The sequence below is a fragment of the Protopterus annectens genome, chromosome 2.part1, assembly GCF_019279795.1.
Source record: "Protopterus annectens isolate FY-2018-M chromosome 2.part1, PAN1.0, whole genome shotgun sequence".
Taxonomy (NCBI): Eukaryota; Metazoa; Chordata; order Ceratodontiformes; family Protopteridae; genus Protopterus; species Protopterus annectens.
Genome location: NC_056729.1, coordinates 1142278546 through 1142304547, shown reverse-complemented (window position 1 = coordinate 1142304547; position 26002 = coordinate 1142278546). Strand labels below are relative to the sequence as shown.

The 26002-nt window shown below is 43.8% G+C and overlaps 1 protein-coding gene across 5 annotated transcripts in view; it reads right to left on the bottom strand.

Moving 5' to 3' along the window:
* Positions 1–1490: 1490 nt before the first annotated feature.
* PBK (PDZ binding kinase) overlaps positions 1491–26002 on the bottom strand; it is a 1262077-nt gene continuing 1237565 nt past the window's right edge. For all 5 annotated transcript variants that reach the window (XM_044062673.1, XM_044062674.1, XM_044062676.1 and 2 more), the window contains one exon: positions 1491–2355. In XM_044062673.1, coding sequence (XP_043918608.1) covers positions 2117–2355 — 239 coding nt within the window. In that variant the 3' untranslated portion in view covers positions 1491–2116. The remainder of the gene's footprint in view (positions 2356–26002) is intronic.

The window sequence follows — 26002 nt, the reverse complement described above, 5'->3', positions numbered from 1 at the left end:
CTTTTCTTTGACTGGGTCAATGAAACAGGTGCCATTAGACAAGGTGCACTGTTTGGTATTCGCATTCTATCTGGAGTCAAGTCCTGGCTTTTCTGGATGCTCGGTCTCTGAAGGAATAGACAGAATTGGCAGACAGAACAAAAAAAAAAGAGCAAGGCACACAATTCTGATCTTAAAATACAGTGAACAGCAATGATAATGCTACCTGAATCAAATACCTCTTACACTTCTAGGAGACTAATTGAAGTTTGCTAACAAACATGCTCAGGAAAATAGTCATGCTTTTTTTTTCCATTTAAGGATACCAGTCTATGGAGGGAGCATTATGAAGGTGTACTTCAAGACAACTAAGAAAAACAAGGACACTTTCAAAAGTAAGGCAGACAGGTATACAATTCCCTTTACTGAGTTTTCAGACTGACAGAAAGGGTAAGCTGTCACCACACATAACCATACAGTGGCAACAGTAAATACCTCCAGAATTATATAGGAAGACGTCTTGCTGAGTTCGTTTGCTCCATGGCACAGAAAAAGTGAATGAAACTGATCCAGTTCATTGAAGGGGTCTGCAGTCAGCACTGCCACGTATATGGGGTGATTTCTGCCACTTATTTCAGTAATGGGTAATAGTCACATTAGACAAAACAGGTGCTGCAGGTGGTAAATCAAGGTCTATCCATAATGTCCGACTTTCTTTGTCTAATTAAACTTTCTTCTAAGTGCACTCATCTCAGAAGAGAGAGATCTGTTACTTGTTGATAAAGGGAAAGAGGAATTTGCTAATCTGTGAAAACAGGATGGGAAATTTACTTCTGAAATTTCCTTACCAAGAAGCGGTCTAGAGACTGAGACGCATCCTGGACCAAAGGGCTCTGAACTTGCATTTGGCAGTCCTTATTTATGGGGCTGCCAAATGTGTTGTATTCTACCACTTCTTTGAAGAAAACTGACTTTTCTCAACACATGGGGAAGATACTAATTTCCACTGAGTTGTAAACACAGTCTGTTGAGGGTGCTTTCACATTTCTACTAACTCTAGGGATTACATATTGAAGACAGTGTCTTTTAGGTTTGCTGTGGTATCAAAAGATCTCGAAAGCTGTCACTTTCTAGTTGTAAAGATTTCATGAAGCAGTAGTTCTCAATGTATTTTTCTTGGGCTGGATACTAGTGGTATTATGGAAGCAAATTAGCAAAGAAAGTTACTCTGATCCAATACAATTTCCAAAGGATGCAATGATTACCTAAGACAGCAGACAGACTCTGGTGGTCTTCGCAACAGCAAACATAGGTACAACAATGGCAAGATCTGCCTGTCAAAAAACAAGAAATGGCATATCCAAACCTTTTTTCTATGAATCTTGCTGATATGGTGCATCTAGGGAGTATGCCTGTATTGGTAAACGCATGTGGAAGATGACTGGGCATCAGAATATAAGACACTAGCGGCCAGCTAGCATCATCCATTACTAGTGAAAAAAAAAACTGCAGGCTTCTAATGATTTTTATTCATTTATGAGGCAACACAACATACAAATTTTCCTGTGGTAGAACACTCAGCATTAAGTTTAACTTTCACATAACAAAAGTAGCATATTTCTCCAAGTTTGAGTTAATATGCCAGCTAGATTAAAACCACACTAAAATTAAGCATTGGCGGCATGGTTCTAAATAAAGTCACCTTCTTTCCTACTATGTTAATCTGCCATCTACAAAAACTGGAAACAGGATGTTGTATTTCATTTAGACTGTAAGATGTAAATAAACCAAAATTAAATAAAAGAGCTGGACTCTTCAAAATTAAATATCAGCAAGTTATCCATACCCAGGTCAAAAATTAAGTACATGTGGAAAGTCACACAAAAATTAAATTAGGCAGTTGTATGCTGACGATTTCCATATAGAAGGCACACCTGCACATTCTTATTTATATCCCTTGACTGGCAAAAACAAATTCCTTGTTTCTTGAATATCTGTGATGTGGAATCTTAAACTGTGAGCACCTGGCCAAGATGAGATAGAAAAAAAAAACTTAGCTTCTTAACTGCATGTTCAAATCACTATATCATTATCCAACCTTTAAAGTGAAAACTATGTCTTGGGCAAGGAGCTCAAGTCAAAAATCTTTGCTGGTATGATTTTTAGCATTTCTTCCTGCTTGTAGGTCAGATTCCAAGACTTTAACTATCTGAGCAGCTGATGGGCGTCCCTTGGGATCTTCAATGGTACACACTGAAAACAGCTCTATCACTTTTTGGTATGATTCATTTAGAACATCCATGCAAAGGGCTGGCCTCGTTCCCAGTGCTGCATAATATGCATCCTCATCAAAATCATCTTCAACAAAAGTGGCATCTATAGGAGTCAGAAAAAAAAATTAAAACAATGTAATGCCTGAAATACATATCCAAACAGGAAGTTTTCATACCTTGCTATGGTTTTATTTTTTGCAGGTTCAGGTGTTAAAATTTTTAATCTTATGACACCTTTAAATATTCATATGCACTTGGCACAAAGCATGAAAAAACACTGACCACCCTAAAGGGCATTAAATACCTTGATTTAAACTTTGAGGCTATTGTTCTGCCAAGTATACAAAAATATATTGCATGTCAGACGCATACCACTACATCATAATTCATTTTTTTAAATACAGCTAAATATAAGCAAAGGGAAATATGTGCTTCCAATCTATTAACTGTAGCACGACATGAATGTATTAGTAAATCAGTTTAGACTTGCTTAACATTCATAAAAGTACAACTGCAAGCACAAGGTACCTGGAAAACAACAACAAAAAAAACTGATTGCTAGCATTAACTCATGACATTCTACATCCTATATATTTTTGAAGATGAGTAATGTAGTACTTAATTTAAATGTGTACTCCTTTCCTGTTTTTTTTTTATTGTTTTTATTTCCACTGCACAATTTCTCCATTCCTGTTCTTTAGTTATTGCTTTTGATTACTGGCAAACTCAAAATGGGCACAGGTCCCATTTTAATGGAGGTCTAGGGAGAAATTCTCGTGTTAATTCTTGTCTTATCTTTTCTGCACATAAATGTTTAGCAACCCTATTTCATAACTTCATTGTCATTGGGGGGAGGGGGCATTGCATCCAAGGTCTTCTCCAATACCATTTAAAAATACACTAAAAAAGACCAGCCAGTGATTATCTTTGTGCCCTACTAGTTTCTTTCCATCATCTGAAAGAAAATACAGTTGTGTAAAATCTTACCATAATGGTAGATTTCCTCTTCATTGTTGCAGTATTCATTACAATATGGATTCCCTGCCAAGGGCGGCCTGACGTCTAGCCAGTATACCAAAGTCTTTAGGTTGCTTTAATGTAGACCATACGTCACATGCATAACATAGGGCATAAAGGTGACATCTGGACATACCATCCTCAGAACTGACAGCCCTAGTAGGCATAACAGTCCAAGGAATATAGATGTAATCAGCACATCCAGATGGAAAATGGACCATGGGGTGGAGGGAGTGAATACTGGAACAGCGAAAAGGAGGACATCTACAATTATGGTAAGATTTTACACAACTGTACTAGGTACTTCCATTTCACTGTTGCAGTATTTATTAAAATAGGGAGAGTCTCAAAGCTCAGGAAGAAGAGAGGGAGGAGGAAGGACTAGCCAGAGCTCTCTAAGAAGCCATGAAGGATGACCTTAGCATAACCAATGCTAGCTCAGGAAATTCCATCCAACTTGTAGTGCTTGGTAAAGGTATGTACGAAGTCCAAGTAGCTGCTTCAAGAACAAAGTATCCAAACCCTTGGAAAAAGCACCAAAAATAAGCCACAGCTCTAGTAGAATGAGCCTTAACAGAAAGAAGGCTCTTACCATGAAATGAATAGCAAAAATAAATGGCTTTAGAAATTCAAGAAGAAACAGTTAACTTGGATTAGGAGTAATTAATCCTTAGGGCCTAGAATGAAAAGAAACAAAGAGCTAATCAGACATACAAAACGTCTTAGTCTTATCTAAATAAAATCTGAGTTGTTTATGCATATCCACCTTATGCAGCACCTTCTCAATAGCAGATTGCGGAGATGGGAAAAAAGTGGGCAAATGAATAGACTGATTAAGAAAAAGACAGGAAAACCAGAAGGGGCAGGGGAGTAGCAATCTTATTCAAAGATCAGCTAATACTTGACAATCTAGAACTAAGCATCCCTGACTTTGAAAATGGAGAATAATCTTTGCCAAATTAAAAAATAACCCCAAAAAACACATCAACAGGAAATAATATTCCCACACTAGAAAATATACTACACTGGACCTCCAATTCTCTCTCACAGGAAACCTTCCTGATGGGTGACTTCAACATCGACTGGCTAGACTGCTTCTCTCAGAATCCAACAGCCCATGTTATCCTCCATGGGTTCCCACAGCTCATCATATCTCCCACATGGACTGACAAATGACAGTCTATCCTCAAATGGATTATGGTTAACCCCTCCCCTATCATCTCAATCAGGTTGTCTTCCTGACAGCCTGAGTGACCATCAGCCAACCTTTCTTCTAAGAACCTACACTCACCAAAACAATGATACCACCTACCATTTAATCAGAAATAAAAACAAGCTTCAACCCAAACAGGTTTACCTCCGCTCTAAAAAGCTGCAAATGGGAACCTCTCAGACAGCTATCCGTATAAGGCTCTTAATGCCTTCAATATCACTTTGTTAGATATATTATAAAAGCTAACTTTACATCATGGCCAAGTAAAGAATGCAGATCCTTACTCAAGGCTAGAGATCAGGCCTGGGAACAGTTTCACCAAAACAAACCGAAATCATAAGACAAACATTCTTAGAACTGCCAAACAAGGTTAAGATAAGAAACTAGTATTTTTCCTCAGGTGGACAGCAAATGTAGGAGGAGTGACTGGCAAGAAGGAGGACCATGGGGTGGAGGGAGTGAATACTGGAACAGTGAAAAGGAGGACTGAGAATATATTTTTTGGGAGTGTAATAATTTGGCAGACTTTAGGGATTCCCTGCAGATCGCTCTGTTGGAGATGCAGGGTGAGCGGACTGGATTGACTGGGGAGATGATTTTTTTGAGCTATGAAGAAAAGTACAGTTTTGTACCTACCATAAATGTAGATGTTCGAAGATCCACATTGCTGCAGTCCTTACACTTGGGTAGTCCGCTGTCCTCGGTCGGCCCGAATATCAAAGTATAAGGCTGACGTCGGTCAAGGCGCATTTGACTGACATCAGGACGTCAGGGTACAAATGCGCATGACCGACGTCATATCCTCAGTCTTTTCTTGCCCCAGATGTCAGAAGACCCTAAAAATAAAGGTCAAAACCAAAAGACAGCAAACAACCAACCAACCACCCTTGCACTAATTATATGTACAATATATACAATATACACAATATTTACAACCCAACCCACACAACCACCTCTAACTACAGAGGGAAGGAGGGGGTAAATTGGACTGCAGCAATGTGGATCTTGAACATCTACATTTATGGTAGGTACAAAACTGTACTATGTTCTTCATCTCACATTGCTGCAGTCCTTACACTTGGGTAGAATCCCAAAGCAGAGGTAAGGGAGGATGGCCAAACTACAAGGAAGCAGGAGCTGCCAAAATGCCCTGCAAAACAGCAGTGGCAAAACCAGCCCTGGATTTAGAGTAAAGTGGCAGGTGATAATGCCTAGAGAAAGTATGCACTGAACTCCAAGTAGCTGCCTCCAAAATATCCTTGGTTGCCACTCCCCTCAAAAGGCTGTCGAAGTGGCAGTAGCCCTAGTGGAATGAGGCCTAATCCCAGCTGGAATCTCCTTGCCATGATGGGAATAACAGAAAGCAATGCAAAACCCAATCCACTTAGAAATAGTTTGTTTTGACACAGGCTTGCCCTGAGAACTCAAAGCAAAAGAAACAAACAACTGCTGAGACTGCCTGAACCCTTTAGTTCTGTCCAAATAATATCGCAACTGCCTGTGTACATCTAAAGTGTGCAAAATCTTTTCCCCTTTATTTTGGGGATTTGCATAAAAAGTAGGCAAATGAATAGTTTGGTTTAAAGCCACACTAGAAACCACCTTAGGCATAAAGGAAGGATTAGTACGCAAAGATACCCTATCCTTATGGAAAATCATGAAAGGCTCAACCGCCATAAGGGCCTGTAATTCAGAAACCCTTCTTGCAGAGGTAATGGCCAACAAAAGGCAGTCTTCCATGATAAATATTTCAACTCAGAAGTAGCTGCAGGCTCAAAAGATTGTAGAGTGAGTTTCTCCAACACAAAATTGAGATCCCAAGCAGGAGTAGGAGCTCACGGGGGTCTTATATTCTTTGCCCTCTAAGAAATTGCTTGAACAAAGGATGAGAAAACAATGGAGGGTCACATTCATAGTGTGCTGAAATTGCTGCAGCATGAACCTTAATAGAAGAGAAGGACAAACCTTTGTCCAGTAACTCAGTAAGATATTGAAGAGCCACACTTAAATTAGGCTCAGAAACATCAAAATCCTTTGCTGCACTCCAAAATAAAAATCTCTTCCATTTATCTGCGTACACTTTCCTTGTACTAGGCCTTCTGGCTTCCAAAATCACATTCAAAACTTGTTGTGGAAGTTGAGACCCTCTATGATTCAAAAAGTACAGTTTTGTACCTACCATAAATGTAGATGTTCGAGGATCCCCATTGCTGCAGTCCTTACTATTGGGTGTAGTCCGCTGTCCAGTCGGCCCGAATACCAGAGTATATGGCTGACGTCGGTCAGGGCGCATTAGACTGACGTCAGTACGTCAGGGTACTAATGCGCATGACCGACGTCATATCCTCAGTCTTTTCTTGCCCCAGATGTCAGAAGACCCTAAAAAGACAAGGCCCAAAATACCTGCACCAAAAATATGTACAATACATACAAGAATATATACAAAAATATCAGCATGTAACCTCACCTACACAACCACCCCTAAACACACAGGGAAGGAGGGAGGTAAATTGGACTGCAGCAATGGGGATCCTCGAACATCTACATTTATGGTAGGTACAAAACTGTACTATGTTCTTCGTTCCCCATTGCTGCAGTCCTTACTATTGGGTAGAATCCCAAAGCAGAGGTAAGGAGGCTGGCAAATCATAAAGAAGCAGGAGCTGACAACATGCCTTGCAAAACAGCTGTGGCAAAACCAGCCCTAGACTTAGAGTAGATAGGAAGGTGATAATGCTTAGAGAAAGTATGCACTGAACTCCAAGTAGCTGCTTCCAAAATATCCTTAGTTGCCACCCCTTAGAAATGCTGTTGAAGTGGCAGTAGCCCTAGTGGAATGAGGCCTAATCCCAGCTGGAATCTCCTTGCCATGATGGGAATAACAAAATGCAATGCAAAAGCCAATCCACCTAGAAATAGTTTGTTTTGACACAGGCTTGCCCTCTTGAACTCAAAGCAAAAGAAACAAACAACTGCTGAGACTGCCTAAAATCCTTAGTCCTGCTTAAATAATAACGCAATTGCCTGTGTACATCTAAAGTGTGCAAAATCTTTTCCCCTTTATTTTGGGGGTCTGCATAAAAAGCAGGCAAATGAATAGTTTGGTTTAAAGCCACACTAGAAACCACCTTAGGCATAAAGGAAGGATTAGTACGTAATGATACCCTATCCTTATGGAAAATCAAAAGGGCTCTACTGCCATAAGGGCCTGCAACTCAGACACCCTTCTTGCAGAAGTAATAGCCAACAGAAAAGCAGTCTTCCATGACAAGTATTTCAATTCAGCAGTAGCCGCAGGCTCAAAAGGTTGTAGAGTAAGTTTTTCCAACACAAAATTGAGATCCCAAGCAGGAGTAGGAGCTCTCTGGGGGTCTTATATTCTTTGCCCCTCTAAGAAACTGCTTGAACAAAGGATGTGAAAACAATGGTGGGTCACAATCATAGTGAGCTGAAATTGCTGCAGCATGAATCTTAATGGAAGAGAAGGACAAACCCTTGTCCAATAACTCAGTAAGATATTGAAGAGCCACACTCAAATTAGGCTCAGAAATCTCCAAATTCTTTGCTGTACTCCAAAATAAAAATCTCTTCCATTTTTCTGCGTACACTTTCCTTGTACTAGGTCTTCTAGCTTCCATAATCACATTCAAAACTTGTTGAGGAAGTTGAGACCTGCTGTGTTTCAACACAGAATATGCCAGGCTGTTAGATGAAGAGAGTGAAGCTTGACATTGAGCAGATGACCGTCCTTCTGAGATAACAGATGAGGAATCAGAGGTAAAGGCCATGGAGGCTTCTTTACCAGACTCCGTAGTAGTGGGTACCAGTGTTGCCGAGGCCAATCTGGAGCTATCAAAATCATCCTTGGCCTGTCTTGTCTGACCTTTAATAGTACCTTTGGAAGAAGAGGCAGAGGTGGAAAGGCATACACATGAAGGTTTTTCCAACTGAAAGACAGAGCATCCACTTTCCAAGCTGTGTGATGAAACCCTTTGTGCAATACTTTGGCAGCTGGTGGTTTAGTGGAGAAGCGAACAGATCTATGTCTGGAGTTCCCCATGACACTGTCAATTTCTGAAATACATGAAGATCCAGTTTCCACTCGTGGGGATCCATGATTTGTCTGCTTAACACATCTGCTAAGGAGTTCTGTGCTCCTGGCAGAAACCTTGCCTGAAGAGTTAGTTGCAAGCTTAGCGCAGTCTCCCATAAAATCATTGCTTGCCTGCATAGAGGATAAGAATGTGTTCCCCTTGCTTGTTGATGTACCACATGACAGTTGTGTTGTCTGTTAGAATCAACACCTGCCCTGGAAGAAGTAACTCCTTGAAAGCCATTAATGCAAACTGGACTGCTAACATCTCCTTCATGTTGATATGTAGATGCTGTAGTCTGGCAGGCCACTTGTCTTGTATCCACTTTCCATTTAGATGAGCTCCCCAAGCAATGTCCGAGGCATCTGTCGTTAAAATCTGACTCGCCTCTGGCGGGTCACAGAGAGTCCCTTGTTTAGGTGACATTCCTGAGCCCACCACAAAAATTCTTTTTGAAGGCAAGGTATTATTTGAATGACAGTGTCCAAATCCTGGCAGTGCTGTGTCCATACATTTTGAGATACCATTGTAGCTTCCTCATATGCAGTTTGGCATTGGGAAGCACCAGAATACAAGATGCCATGAACCCTAATGCTTGAAGGACTGTCCTTGCAGTCAGCACGGACTGATGAGATAGTTGATGGAAGTAAAGTGATAGACTCTTTTGTTTGTCCGGGGTTAAAAAGGCCATCTGGGCTGCTGTATTCAGTCTCACACCCAGAAAGCACATGTCTTGAGAGGGTACTAGACTGGACTTTATTTCGCTCACAGAATACCCTAGGCATCTTAGCACTGCTATAACATATTCCAGATGCTGTAGAAGGTCTTCCTTTTCTTGAGCCAGAATCAGGCAGTCGTCCAAGTAAGGATAGATTTGAATTCCTTGTAGCCTGAAGTAAGCTATCACTGGAGCCAGAACCTTTGTGAATACTCTGGGCAGTAGATAAGCCAAAGGGCAATGCAGAGAACTGATAATGAGAATTTCCAGCTCGAAACGCAGATACTTCCTGCAACTTAGCCTTATAGGCACATGAAGGTAAGCTTCCTTGAGATCTAAAGTTACCATCCAGTGATCTTTGCCCAGCAGAGGTAAAAGCTGTTGTAACGTCAACATCTTGAACTTGGGAATGTCGAGATAAGTGTTGAGGAGAGATAAATCCAAAATTGGTCTCCACGTGTTCCCCTTCTTTGGTACTAGGAACAGGCGAGAATAAAATCCTAGGCCCCTTTCTGATACAGGAACTGGCTGAATGGCCCCCATCTGGAGTAACTGAGAAACTTGCTTGTGAGCCTCTTTTCTTTGTGGAGGAGGAACGTCTGGCATGCCTTTGAAAGGGGCATTGTATGGAAATAAAACCTGTAACCGTGGTGAATGATATCCAACACCCATCTGTCTTGAGTAATTAAATCCCGATTTTCTTTGAAAAGAGACAGTCTTCCTCCCAAAGGAGCTGCCAGACGAGAATCCACTGGCAGCTGAAAAGGCAGGTCATTGGGTCTGCTTACGAAAGGACTGACCCCTGCCCTCACCAGAAGTCTGAGCAGGTGAACTCCCTGTTCTAGGCCTAAAAGAACCTTGAGCCCTGCCCCTACCACGTCTAGACCTACCCCTAGACTGGGAATCATAAGCAGGATATGTCCACCCCTTAGCAGGCCAATTTCTACTAAACTTCGGTGGCTGCACCTGCAAAAAATCTTTAACAGTTTGCATAGACTTAGCTTTGTCCTCCATTTTCTTTAAAACTGCTTCCACAGGCGAACCAAACAACACATCAGACTGTAAAGGAGCATCCAAAATCCTTGTCTTAACATGCTCAGCTAAATTCTGATCCCTCAACCAGGCATGCCTGCGAAGAACAGAACTAGTGGCAGCCACCCTCGAGGAGGCCTGTACAGCATCAAAACCACATTGCAAAGAATGCTTACCCACTTGTTCAGACACATGAACCAAATCCAGCAACTCTTTACACTCAATACCTTCCGCCAAAGCATCCACCTTAGATTTCAATTGTGAAAGGAGATAATTTTGATATTTTAGCATGTGAAACTGACAATTCAACACTCTCATGGCAAGAGTGGAAGAAGTATACACTTTCTTTCCCCACCTATCCAAAGCCCTTGCCTCTTTACCAGTGGGAACAGGATTTTTAACCACAGAGGCCTTAACACCTTTAGGCCCCTGAGAAACAGTTTCTGGGTCCGCCCTAGGACTCTTAAACAAATACTTATGAGCTTCGGGCACCCTATAATACCTATCAGGTTTAACAGGAGCAGGAGGCAAAGAGTCAGGGTTCAGGGAAGCCTCTGCAAAAACATCTTCCACCACATTCAACACAGGAGGTATAGCTAAGGGCCTATGCTGGGGTAAAAACAAGAATTCCCTAAGCCTTTTCCTGGAATCAGAGTAATCCTGGCCTTCCCATTTAAAGTGCTCCCGCATGGAATGCAGAGTCTCTGAAAATGAGAAATCCTCAGGAGGAGAAGCTGTAGGAGTGGAATCATCCACATCAGAATCAGAAAAAGGAGGATACTCCTGCAAATCTTCCGCAGAAGACTCAGAAGCCTCTGAACACTGTTCAAAACTATCAAACTCGGTTCCACCCTAGGCCTCTTATCAGGAGGGGGCATAGAACCTCTAATCATAGTAATCAAATCTTCTGCCATTTTAAGCATATGTTTCTTAGGTACAGAACCCGAAATGCTAGGAGAAGCCCCACTGAAGCTGAACTTGGCCTACCTCTAAAGAAGTTTTGGCAACAGAAGGAGAGGCTCTAACTACCTTGGGAAGAGAGGGAAGAACAGTTACCTGAGAAGCCCCTCAGCCTGGCCTACCTCCTGAGAAGGCACATCCTGTAACAGTAAAGTTTCTGCCTGAGACTCCATGGAAACTCCTGGCAAAACCTCTGGCTCCACTGAGCCTTCTAAAGAACCGGCGTCCGGGACTGCGGTTCATCCACCCTAGGCTTGCTGTTTTGTCCTTGCGCTTCTTGGGCGGCGTCGGAGCATCCGACGGCATTTTATAATTACAACGCTTCCCAAACACTAACCTGGCACAGTCTAACCTCCTCTTAATGGTGCGTTTGTTAAACCTAGCACAAGAGCGGCAACCAACAACGTCGTGCTCAGGCCCTAAACAAGGTATACACAAGGTATGGTAATCCCTATGAGGTATCTGTTTCCCACAAGAAATACAGTTATTCACTTTTTCTGACATCCGGTTAAATACTGAGGCAAGAAAAACCAAAATGTTCTAACGGGTACTTAGCCAACTCTGCTTGGTCTGAAACTCCGGTTTGAAATATTTCAGAACGCCAACCTGCACTCGCAAAACTGCTTCTGCATCGGACCATGCGGCAAAAGACTGAGGATATGACGTCGGTCATGCGCATTAGTACCCTGACGTACTGACGTCAGTCTAATGCGCCCTGACCGACGTCAGCCATATACTCTGGTATTCGGGCCGACTGGACAGCGGACTACACCCAATAGTAAGGACTGCAGCAATGGGGAACGAAGAACATCAGAATATGCCAGGCTGTTAGGTGAAGAGAGTGAAGTTTGACATTGAGCAAATGGCTGTCCTCCTGTGACAGCAGGTGTGGAATCGAAGGCAAAGGCCATGGAGGCTTCCGTACCAGACTTCTCAGTAATGGGTACCAGTGCTGTCGAAGCCAATCTGGAGCTATTAAAATCATCCTTGGCTTGTCCTGTCTGACCTTTAGAAGTACCTTTGAGAGGAGAGGCAGAGGTGGAAAGGCATACACATGAAGATTGCTCCAATTGAAAGAAAGAGCATCCACTTTCCAAGCTGTGGGATGAAACCTTTTTGTGCAAAACTTTGGCAGCTGATGGTTTAGTGGAGAAGCGAACAGATCTATGTCTGGAGTTCCCCATGACACTGTCAATTTCTGAAATACATGAGGATCCAATTTCCACTCGTGGGGATCCATAATTTGTCTGCTCAACACATCTGCTAAGGAGTTCTGTGCTCCTGGCAGAAACCTTGCCTGAAGATTGAGCTGTAAACTGAGAGCAGTCTCCCACAAAATCATTGCTTGCCTGCATAGAGGATAAGAATGTGTTCCCCTTGCTTGTTGATGTACCACATGACAGTTGTGTTGTCTGTTAGAATCAACACCTGCCCTGGAAGAAGTAAATCCTTGAAAGCTATTAATGCAAATTGGACTGCTAACATCTCCTTCAGGTTGATATGTAGATGTTGCAGTCTGGCAGGCCACTTGTCTTGTATCCACTTTCCATTTAGATGAGCTCCCAAGCTTTGTCTGAGGCATCTGTCGTTAAAATCTGACTCGCCTCTGGCGGGTCACAGAGAGTCCCTTGTTTAGGTGACATTCCTGAGCCCACCACAAAAATTCCTTTTGAATGCAAGGTATTATTTGAATGACAGTGTCCAGATCCTGGCAGTGCTGTGTCCATACATTTTGAGATACCATTGCAGCTTCCTCATATGCAGTTTGGCATTGGGAAGCACCAGAATACAAGATGCCATGAACCCTAAGGCTTGAAGGACTGTCCTTGCAGTCAGCCGGACTGATGAGATAGTTGATGGAAGTAAAGGGAAAGACTCTTTTGTTTGTCCGGGGTTAAAAGGCCATCTGGGATGCTGTATTCAGTCTTACACCCAGAAAGCACATGTCCTGAGAGGGTACTAGACTGGACTTTATTTCGTTCACAGAATACCCCAGGCATCTTAGCACTGCTATCACATATTCCAAATGATGAAGAAGCTCTTCCTTCCTTGAGCCAGAATCAGGCAGTCGTCCAAATAAGGATAGATCTGTATTCCTTTTAGCCTGAAGAAAGCTATTACTGGAGCCAGAACTTTCGTGAACACTCTGGGCGCAGTAGATAAGCCAAAGGGCAATGCAGAGAACTGATAGTGAGAAGTCCCAGCTCGAAAACACAGATACTTCCTGCAACTTAGTCTGATAGGAACATGAAGGTAAACCTCCTTGAGATCCAAAGTTACCATCCAATGATCTTTGCCCAGCAGAGGTAAAAGCTGTTGTAACGTCAACATTTTGAACTTGGGAATGTCCAGATAAGTGTTGAGGATAGATAAATCCAAAATTGGTCTCCACGTGTTCCCCTTCTTTGGTACTAGGAACAGGCGAGAATAAAATCCTAGGCCCACTTCTGGCATAGGGACCGGCTGTATGGCCCCTAGTTGAAGTAACTGAGAAATTTGCTTGTGAGCCTCTATTCTTTGTTGAGGAGGAACGTCTGGCATGCCTCTGAAAGGAGGTAAGGTATGGAAATAAAACCTGTAACCTTGGTGTATGATATCCAACACCCATCTGTCTTGGGTAATTAAACTCCAATTTTCTTTGAAAAGTGCCAACCTTCCTCCCAAAGGTGCTGCCAGACGAGAAGGCTCTGGCAGCTGAAAAGGTAGGTCATTGGGTCTGTTTACGAAAGGACTGACCCCTGCCCTCACTTGAAGACTGTGCAGGAGAACTCCCTGTTCTAGGCCTGAAAGAACCCTGAGCTCTGCCCCTACCACGTCTAAATCTACCCCTAGACTGGGAATCATAAGAAGGATACGTCCACCCTTTAGCAGGCCAATTTCTACTAAACTTTGGAGGCTGAACCTGCAAAAAATCTTTAACAGTCTGCATAGACTTAGCCTTGTCTTCCATTTTCTTTAAAACTGCCTCAACAGGAGAACCAAACAACACATCAGATTGTAAAGGAGCATCTAAAATCCTAGTTTTAACATGGTCAGATAAATTTTGATCCCTCAGCCAGGCGTGCCTGCGAAGAACTGACCCAGTGGCAGCCACCCTAGGCGAGGCCTGTACAGCATCAAAACCACATTGCAAAGAATGCTTACCCACCTGTTCAGAAACATGTACTAAATCTTGTAACTCTTTACAATCAATACCTTCCGCCAGAGCATCAACCTTAGACTTCAACTGTGAAAGGAGATAGTTTTGGTATTTTAACATGTGAAACTGGCAATTCAAAGCCCTCATAGCTAGAGTGGAAGAAGTATAAACTTTCTTTCCCCATCTATCCAAGGCCCTGGCTTCTTTATCTGCAGGAACCGGATTCTTGACAACAGAAGCCTTAACACCTTTAGGCCCCTGGCTAACAGTTTCTGGGTCTGCCCTAGGACTCTTAAAAGATACTTATGAACTTCAGGCACCCTGTAATACCTATCCGGTTTAACAGGAGCAGGAGGCAAAGAATCAGGATTAAGAGAAGCCTCTGTAAAACATCTTCCACTACATCCAAAACAGGAGGTATAGCCAAAGGCCTATGCTGGGGTAAAAACAAAAATTCCCTAAGCCTTTTCCTGGAATCAGAGAAGTCCTGACCTTCCCACATAAAATGCTCCCTCATGGAATGAAGAGTTTCTGAAAAAGAAAAATCCTCAGGAGGAGAAGCAGAAGGAGTAGAATCATCCACATCAGAATCAGAATAAGGAGAGTACTCCTGCAAGTCTTCAGCCGAAGACTCTGAAACATCTGAAGCCTGCTCAAAACTCCCTAGCTCAGGCTCCACCCTAGGTCTCTTATCAGGAGGGGGCAAAGAACCCCTAATCAGAGTAATCAAATCTTCTGCCATCTTAAGCATATGCTTCTTGGGCACAGTTCCAGAAGAACTAGGGGTGACACCAACTGAAGCTAAACCTGGCCTGCCTCTAGGAGAAGCCTTGGAAACAGAAGGAGAGGGCCTAACAACCCTAGGCAGGGAGGGGAGTATAGTAACCTGAGAAGCCCCATCACCCTGACCTGCCTCCTGAGAGGCCACATCCTGCAACAACAAGGTCTCTCCCTGGGATCCCAAAGAAACCTCCGGTGGAACCACTGGCTCCACCGACACCTCTAAAGAACCGGCGTTCGGTACGGACGGTTCTTCTAACCTAGGCTTCACTGCTTTGTCCTTGCACTTCTTTGAAGAAGCGGGCGTCGGAGCATCAGACGGCATTTTATAATTGCACCGCTTCCCAAAGACTAACCTGGCACAATCTAATCTCCTCTTTATAGTGCGCTTATTAAATCTAGCACAAGAGCGACACCCAACAACGTCGTGCTCAGGCCCTAAACAAGGAATACACAAAGTATGATAGTCTCTATGCGGTATCTGTTTCCCACAAGAAATACAATTATTCACTTTTTCTGACATCCGGTAAACCACCGAGGCAAGAAAAAACTAAAATATTCCCCAACGGGGTACTTAGCCAACTTTGACTCGGTCTGAAACTCCAGCGAAAAATTTCAGAACGCCAACCGGCACTTGCAATACTGCTTCTGCATCGGACCATGCGGCAAAAAAGACTGAGGATATGACGTCGGTCATGCGCATTTGTACCCTGACGTCCTGATGTCAGTCAAATGCGCCTTGACCGACGTCAGCCTTATACTTTGATATTCGGGCCGACCGAGGACAGCGGACTACCCAAGTGTAAGGACTGCAGCAATGTGAGATGAAGAACATCTAGTAAAATTAGACAAAATCAGCTACTACTACAATATCCAGAAAAAACACCACAATAACCCTCAAAACGTCTGGACTGCAGTTAATAATATACTTCTGCCAGGAAATTCAGCTACGCCCCACTGTCAACCAGCAACTCTGACAATATAGCAACCTAATTCAATAAATACTTTAAGAAACTATCCAAGCCCTTGTAAATTCTCAGAGCATCTCCAACAACTCTGTCCTTTTTTTAGTACCCCAGCACAGCAACAACTCCCAAAACAGCACCAACCACTTTATATTACACCCAATGTCAATCTGTTGATACCATAAATAAACTACTCCAAAAATTTAAACCAACCACCCTAGCCGCAGAGAACCTCCCAGCTGACTTTCTTCAAATCACAGCAGAAGCAATAGCATACCCAGTAGCCATACACAAACATATTAATGTCAGAGCGCCTGGCACCTGTTGTTTGGAAAATCTCCCACATTATACCTTTAGACAAGGGAGATAATTTCACTGAACTTATCATCGTTCAATTGCCATCCTGTCACCCTTACCTAAAATCTTAGAGAGAGTCATACATACCCAATTCAGGGACTACCTTCATGCACATAAACTACAAACACTCAACATGGTTTTCGCCCCTATCACAGCACCACAACAGGCCTAATTGTCCTTTACTAATACAGTGAACCACTATAGAAATAATGGACAATTTCTGCCATATTTTTGGACATGTTCAAAGCTTTTGATATGGTAAATCACAATGTGCTCCCCACCCTAAACCTTAGTAGTCCCTCTATCACCTGGTTGCAAAGCTACCTATCAGGACAACAGCAGGCTGTCCAGTGGGTACACCACCTTTTTCCTCTTCTGCCAGTTGCCTTAGGGGTTCCACAAGGCTCCTTCCTTAGGCCTCTACTGTTCTCTCTATTCACCAACCAGCTCTACACCTCACTGGTACAATATGCAGATGACTCTACTCTAATATGCGCAGCCTCCTCCCTACAAGACCTCCACACCCAAGATTCCTTTCTATCTGTTGAAGCATGGCTCACTAACTCCCAACTCATAAATCCCAGTAAAATAAAGCTCCTTCTCTTCTACCCAACAAGATCCCCCTCGTCTTTCCCATCTTTCGATATCATATCCAAAAATAAAACTATTATCAACCCAATAACTCACACTAAACTGCTAGTTGTAGAAATGGACAATAACTTGAAATTTGATATTCACATACATCAAACCTTTAAGGTCTATATGAAACTAGGTCTTCTATACAGAAACAATTTCTAACTAGAAAACAGAAAAGCCACCATCACTCGCACACACCTCCTGTCGACTCTCCTATATGCCTTCCCAGTTCTAACCAACCTCTGCAAAACTGAGCTAACCAACCTGGAATATTGTTACAATAAAATTGCCCAAGTTTGCCACTGAGGCCATACAGAGGTTCATAGTTTGGTACTAGGCTATCGGGCCTAGCCATAACAATTCCCTGGCTATTTCTTCCCACACTATTTACTTCCCTGGACCCTGACTAACAAGGCGACTTGACATGATCCCCGGGGTGAATTTCCTTTCTCCCATCCAATCATCAAGGTTCCTTTTGAAGAGGGCCAAAGAGGCACTCTGCTTGACAGGTATAGGCAGTCTATTCTAGAGTCTGGGGAGTCTCTGGGTCAGGAACCTATCCCTCCAGCATGTTTTGTTTATTGTGATGACAAGATTTAGATCCCTGGAGCGTGTGGCTCTGAGGGACTGGGATTTCTTTAAGTGTAGCATGTCCAACAGCTCTGGGTTTGACATGGCCTTTTATGTTAAGCAGAGATCGCCTCGGAGTAGACGTTATGCGACAAGAGTATAGCTGGAGTTTTTTTTAAGGCAGTCAGCATAGGGCATCTGCTTTGGGTCTGGGATTCTTTTAGTGAGGTATTTCTGCGGCCTGTCCAGTTGTTGCAGAGGTCTTGAAAGGTACATACCAAATGGGGCATTGTATTCTATAATTGGTCTAATGGGGGATGAGTACAGTGGGACAATGACATCCTTTTTTCTGGATGAAAAGCCCTTAGTGATGAAGTGTGCCACATAGAAGGATTTCCTGACTATTACGACTGGTTATTATTATGACTGGTTATTGAAGGTGAGACCACTGTCCACCTGTGTCCCTAAGTCCCTTATCACACTTTCGGTGTTTAGTGTACTGGCACCTATGTGGTAATTCACGGGTACATGTTTTTTCCCAAAGGGGATAACAATACATTTCTTGTCACTGAGCTTGAGCCCATGGCTCTGGCACCAAGCATCTGTTTCTGTAAGGCCCTTTTGTAGAGTATCCCTATCATTTTGGGATTCAATAATGGCTCCCAGTTTGCAGTCATCTCTTCGAACTTTGTTAGCCAGAGTCCCTTAGTGTTGGCCTGTACTTCAGAGAAGTAGATGCCAAACAAGAGAGGACCCAAGACTGAACCCTGAGGTACTCCACCTGTCACTTGTCTGGAGCTGGATTTGGAGTCAGCTACTTTTACAGTGTGGGTTCGGTCAGTAAGCCAGTTGGGAACCCATCGAGTGACGTAGGGATTAATTCCCAGCTTAGTAAGTTTATCTATGATTCTAGAGTGGGGGATGGTGTCAAAGGCCTTGGCAAGGTCTAGATAGGCTGTTTGGTCTGCTTTACCTTCGTCCACGGCTCTGGAGAATGATTCGAAGAAGTCAATCAGGTTCAGGAGACACGATCGGCCCTTCACGTACCCAAACTGGGTGGGGTCCAGTGTTTGAAGGTTGCCAATGTCTTTGTTTATAAGTTCCATGATAATACGTTCCATAGCCTTGCCGATCAGGCTCTTCCGACTAATGGGGCAGTGGATCCCCCCTTGTGGAGTGGGATAACTGTAGCTGTGCGCCACTCAGTGGGCATGAAGCCTGAGGTGAGGGTATGATTAAACATGACACTTAGGTGAGGTGCCAGTTCATTTTGTAGGTCATGTAGTACACAGCCCAGTATGTCATCTGGTCCCATGGATGCTGTATTTTTAGCTTTGGAGAGTGCGTTTTTTTACCTGTGTGGCCATTATTACCGGAATTTGGCAATCTTCCAGTACTGAGATGGGCCATTTAGGGAGTGAAGTTGCCACTGAATCGATCTGCCAGGATATTGGCAATATTCTTAGGATCATTATATTTAATGCCATTCTGTTGTAGCTCAGAGCAGATCTGAGCATTGCCATTTAGATTCTTGACATAGTTATAGAATGCCTTGTGGTTGTATTTGGAATCTTTGGCGATTTTATTTTCGCAACTAGCTTTGGAGGATTTTATGAGGGATCTCAACTTCTTACTGAGGCAGGGAAGGGAGGTTTTTGCATCCTGGGATTTTCCTCTTTTCTACAACAGTTTCTTCCTTTTGTTGTAAAGTTTATTTATGGCAGGGGACCACCAGATTTGGCTTCCTTTTTTTGAAGGAGAGCATCTTGGTTCTATTTGGGATAGCACGATCCATGCATGAGTGGATGTGCTCATACAGTGCCTTAGTGTAGGACTCAGCAGTCGAACTTTCAGTTCCTGTCTGCATGGGTGTCATGAAGTTTGTAACTTCTGACTTGAGCAGCATGAAGTTGGCTTTGGAGAAGTTGTTTATGAAGGTTTACTTACTGGGGGGTGGGGGTGGGATGTGGTTGTTAAGGGTGATTAGCTTATGGTCTGACCTGACCAACGAGGGGGTGACCATAGGTGTGGAGCATCGATTTCCCATGTTGGTAATGACCAGGTCTAGGATATTGGAGCCCCTGGTGGGACTATGGATTAGTTGATCCAGGGCATTGGAATTTATGAATTCTAAGAACAGTTGGGCAAAGGTGTTGGTACACGAGTAGTTTTCCCAGTTAATGGCAGGGTAGTTGAAATCACCCAGTATTAGGGTGTTTGGTTGTATATTAATATTTTCCAGTATGTTTAGAAAGGTGTAGTGAAAAATCTTGGGGCATGGTGGGGGATCTGTAGCAAGCTACAATTTGGATTGCAGTCTTACCTAGTGTTAGTTGCACCTGGAGAATTTCAGACGCATTGTGTTGGGCAACTAACCTGGTGTTGTGAATATCCCTGGTGAATATGGACACTCCTCCACCTTTAGGGTTTCGATCCTGGTTTGGTGGCCGAAAAGTGTGGTACGAGTTGTAACCTGGTATTGCAGGAGTGCTCTCTGGAGCCTTGAACCAGGTCTCAGTTACTGCACAGATATTGATGTTCTCCATTTTTAGGAGTGTCTCGACAGAGTGCATTTTGAGGTTTAGACTTGTAATGTTTGGTAAAGGTGTGCACTAAAGCCCAAGTAGCAGCTTCTAAAATTGAGAGATAATCAACCTCCTTGAAAAAGGTAGCTGAAGAAGCAGCTGCCCTGGTTGAGTGGGATTTGACACGTCTGTGTAAAGTCTTTCCATGACTGGAATAGCAAATGCCAATGGTCTTAGACATCCATGAAGAAATTGTCTGTTTGAAGACTGCCTTCCCTAAAGCCCTAGGGTGGAAAGAGACTAATAGTTGGTCAGACTTTCTAATAGGTTTGGTTTTGTCTACGTAGTAACTCAGTTGTCTGTGGACATCTAAAGAATGAAGAGTCCTCGCTGACGGATTTGGAAGGTGAGGGTAAAAAAACGGTAGGTTAATGGTCTGGTTTAATGAGAGCTCATTAACCACCTTAGGCATGAAGGAGGGATTACTCCTGAGGGCAACTCTGTCCTTGAGGAAAATAAGGTAAGGAGGGATAGCCATAAGGGCTTGTATCTCTGATACTCTACTGGCAGAAGTAAGGGCCACTAGCAGAACTGTTTTCAGGGTACACAGTTTCAGGGATACTGAATGTGCTGGTTCAAAAGGTGGCACTTAAGTTTCTCTAGTACAAAAATCAAGTCCCAAGGGAGGTATAGGCTTTCAAGGGGGTCTAATATGGCACATCCTTTTTCAGGAAAAGCTTGACCTCCAATATAGAAGCCAGAAGTGGCAGCATGGGCAGACAAGCAGAGATGGCAGATAAATGGACTTCAACTGAAGAATGTTAGTCCTGAATGAAGAGCTCACACAAATAAGAAAGGACCAAGGGTGCAGGAATAGTCATAGCGTCCTGGTTTTTCCTGACACCACCTGGAGAATCTTTTCCACTTAGATACATAATTTCTCCTGCTACTAGATTTTTTGGCCTCCTGCAGAACATTGAGTATGCCCTCTGAGTATAGGTGTCTAAATTAGAACCCTATCACCCATAAGGTCAGTTTTAGATTGTTCACCTGAGGGTGTAGTAGGGATCCCCTGTCCTGTGTGAGCAAGTCTATTCGGTGGGGTAACCTGTGATGACTGCCCTTGGCTGGTAGATACAGAAGGGGAAACCAATGCTGTCTTGGCCAAAATGGGGTCAACAACAGGATTTTGGGTTTGTTCCTTTGGATTTTTAGGAAGACTTTCTGAATCAGTGTGAAGGGTGGGAAGGCATAGAGATACATTCCCACCGAAGGAAAGGAGAAGGTGTCCACTTTCCATACTTGAGGATGTGGGTCCCTTGTGCAAAACATGGGCATCTGTTTGTTCTGGGAGGAAGCAAAAAGATCTACTTGCGGAATACCCCACCTGTGGATAAGATCTAGGAATACCTCTCTGTGAAACATCCATTCATGAGAGGGAGCTGAAGTTCTGCTGAGAGAATCTGCCATAACATTCTCTGCAGAGGGAGTGTACATTGCTATTAGATGAATCTGGAGTGATCATGCTAGGGTCCAGATCTGGGTGACTAGTCTGCAAAGAGGGTAGGATCTTGTCCCCCCTATTTATGTACCACAGGACAGTCATTGTCCGTGATCACTTTCAGGGTTCCTGGGCGCAGAGCTGACTTGAATGTTTGTAGGGCTAGCCGTACCCTCATTTCCTTGATGTTGATATGGTCCCATTGTCTTATTGCACAGTGAATTCCTTCTGGTTGTGTGGTTCATAGGTTGGTACTAGGCTATCGGCCCTACAGCCTATACAAGCTTAGCCATAACAATTCCCTGGCTATTTCTTCCCACACCATTTACTTCCCTGGACCCCTGTCTAGCAGGACGACCGACGTGATCCCCAGGGTGAATTTTCCATCTCCCATCCAATCATCAAGGTTCCTTTTGAAGAGGGCTAAGGAGGTGCTCTGCTTGAAATGTACGGGCAGTCTATTTCAGAGTCTGGGGGTCTCTGGGTCAGGAACCTATCCCTCCGGCATGTTTTGTTCATTATGATGACCAGGTTTAGATCCCTGGACTGTGCATCTCTGAGGGATTGGGATTTCTTTAAGTGTAGCATGTCCAACAGCTCTCGGTTTTACATGGCCTTGTATGTTAAGCAGAGATTGCCTCTGAGTAGACGATATGCGACAGAGTATAGGTCGAGTTTTTTTTAGACTTTCAGCATAGGGCATCTGCTTTAGGCCTGTGATTCTTTTAGTGAGGTATTTCTGTGGCCTTTCCAGTTGTTGCAGATGTCTTGAGAGGTACATACCAAACAATGGGTCTAATGGGGGATGAGTACAGTGGGACAATGACCTCCTTTTTTTCTGGATGAAAAGCCCTTAGCGATGAGATGTGCCACATAGAAGGATTTCCTGACTGTTGTGGCGATCTGATTATCGAAGGCGAGACCACTATCCACCTGTGCCCCTAAGTCTCTTATCACACTTTCGGTGTTTAGTGTACTGCCACCTACGTGGTAATTCACAGGTACATGTTTTTTCCCAAAGGGGATAACTATACATTTCTTGACATTGAGCTTGAGCCCATGGCTCTGGCACCAAGCATCTGTTTCTGTAAGGCCCTTTTGTAGAATATCCACATCATTTCGGGATTCATTAATGGCTCCCATTTTGCAGTCATCTGCAAACTTTGTTAGCCAGAGTCCTTTAGTGTTGGCCTGTACTTCAGAGAAGTAGATGCCAAACAAGAGCAGTCCCAGGACTGAAACCTGAGGTACTCCACTTGTCTGGAGCTGGATTTGGAGTCTGCTACTTTTACAGTGTGGGTTCTGTCAGTAAGTCAGTTGGCAACCCATCGAGTAATGTAGGGGATTAATGCCCAGCTTAGTAAGTTTATCTATGATTCCAGAGTGGGGGATGGTGTCGAAGGCCTTGGCGAGGTCCAGATAGGCTGTGTGGACCACCTTACCCTTGTCCACGGCTCTGGAGACTGATTCTAAGTCAATCAGGTTCAGGAGACAAGATCGGCCCTTCACGAACCCAAACTGTGTGGAGTCCAGTGTTTGAAGGTTGCCAATGTCTTTGTTTACAAGTTCCATGTTAATACGTTCCATGGCCTTGCAGATCAGGCTTGTTAGACTGATGGGGCGGTAGTTCCCAGGATCCAAGGTGGATCCTCCCTTGTTGAGTGGGATAACTGTAGCTGCGTGCCACTCAGTGGGCACGATGCCGGAGGTGAGGTAGTAGCACTGCACCCCATCCCATGTCTGATGCATCTGTAGAGACTTGCTGTAGGGGGGCCGGTACCTGTAAGGGGGTTTCCTGGTTGAGACTGATGGCACAGATCCACTGAAGTTCTCTCTTCAGACACTGAAGTATGGAAAGGGGGGTTGTCCAGGGGATGAGAGTGTTGTCTCCATAAATTCTTCAGGATCCAGTGGATTTTTCTCATGTGGAGTCTTGCCAGGGGCAACATGGGTATTAGGGATGCCATGTCGCCCAACATCCTTAGAAATTCTCTTGCTGGCAAGGAAGTGAGTGTGATTAGTTTGCTCAAGCAGAGAGAAAGGTCCAGGGTTCTTTGGTCTGGGATGAAGGCCTTTCATGTAGTCTGTTCTGATCCTGCATCCCAAGAAAACCACGTCTTGAGTGGGGGGTCAGGTGAGACTTTTCCTTATTTATAATAAACCCTAACTGAGTCAGTGTGATCACCTGTTGTAGGTGGTGTAGAAGGACGAGATGGTCCTGATGAAGAATTAACAAGTCATCTAGATATGGGTTGTATACCCTGTGTTCTGCATTGAGCAATGAAGGGTGCTAGACACTTTGTGAACACTCTAGGAGTGGTGGAGAGTCCAAAGGGCAATGCAGATAATTGAAAATGCCAGGAACCTACTGCAAAGCATAGAAATTTCCTGTAATCTGGATATATAGAAATGTGGAGGGTAGGCATCCTTCAAATCCAGAGCTACCATGAAGGCCTGTGTTGGTATGAGTGGTAGGGGCAAAGGTAATGTAATCATTTTGAAACTGGGTACCCAGAGGAACAAGTTTAGGAAAGATAAATCCAAAATTGGTCTCCATGAGCCGTCCTTCCTTCGTATCAGAAACATTTTGGAGCAAAAACCTTTGCTTCTTTGTAGGGAAGGTACCTGCTCTATGGTGCCCTGAGCTAGCAATTGTTGAATGATGGTGGGGAAAAGGTGAGCTTGGTTTGATGGAGGTTGAGGAATCCCCTGGAAGGGGGGGGGGTAACATCCTCTAAGTCATAAAGTATCCTCTCTGAATGATGTTGAGGACCCAGTTTCCTGATATGATTTTCTACCAGGAGGGTAGGGATAGGGTGAGATGAAGGGATAGGGAGGTGTTTGGGCTTAGAAGTTGGAAGTCAGACTGGCTCCTAAAGGGGGTTGTTGAAGGGGTGGAAGAAAACATGGGAGTAGGCTTTTTCTAGGTTGCCTATGTCCCTTTGGCTGAGGTGTCGAGTAGGAGGATTGTCTTCTGACAAAGGAAGTTCTTTGTGGATAGTTTCTGTGATATCTGGGGATAGGAGATACCAGCAAATGCTTCAGGTTTTGAAGCTCTTTTCCCTTTTCTTGAAGGGATTTAAAAAGTTCTGCTGAAGCTTGTCTAAATAGGGGTTTATTGTCCAGTGGGGGCATCAAGCAGTTTAGTTTGCACATCATAGGAAGTGGCTGAAGTCTCACTCAGGAGTATTGCCTCAGCACCGAACCTGGTGCAGCAGACTTTGAAAAGGCTTCCACAGCATCATAACTGTACTTAATGGAGTGCCTAGAAACGTGAGATGATGCAGAAAGTAGGGTGTTAAGTTGGGTTTTTATTGATGAATCAGAAACCTGAGGGAGGAGGGTAGTAGCCTTGGAAATGGTGTCCAGGACATACCTAGCCATGTGTGTTTGGTAGTTGAGAGCTCTTATAGCCTGAGTAGAGGAGGTATACACCTTCCCTATTCTGTCCATAAATTTGCTGTCTTTATCAGTACAGTAGAGAGCAGCAGAAGGTAATTGTCTGGATGATTTATCAGCAGAAACTACAATAACTGCTGGGTCTGCGGGGGGAGGGGGGTTCTTTAATAGGAACTGGGTGTCCTGAGGCACCTTGTAAAAACGGTCAGGACTTTTAGAGGCTGGGGGCTGGGAATTTGGGGCCTGTGAAGTGGCCAAGAAGACATCTTGGAAGGCAGGTAGCAAAGGGGGCACAGCACAGGTGGATGATAGTTCCATTTGCAGCAGGTCAAAGTACCTATTGTTAGTGTCAGAGACATCTGAGGCCTGCCACTTAAAATGTTCCCTTATGAGGGAAATGGTGTCCCCAAAGGTGAATTCTTTCCCAGAAGACTCAGGGATGATAGGATCCTCTTCCTCTGGGGCAATAAAATCCTTCTGAGAGTCTATCTGTGAGCTATAGGTCAGTGTTCTCAGAAAAGGAATGGTCTTCCTCTGATACCTCTTAAAGGGGACCCTGAAGGAGTAACAGCTGATGGTTGTTGTGTCTGTAAGGCCTGGAATGCCTTAAAAAAAATTATGTGAGAAAACTTCCCATCCAGGGACAGGATGAGGCTCCGGATGCTTTAGTTTTAGTTTTCTCTTCATAGGGGCAGACGGCTCAGTATAAGTGGGAGCCAACGTCTGGGTCGGATGGTAGGGAAAGAGTAGGCCCTTCCGACTGCAAGCCACGGTTCCCCTCTGCCATCAGGATCTGAAGGCTGATTAACGTCAGTGGACATACACATAGTTTCTGCCATCCCAG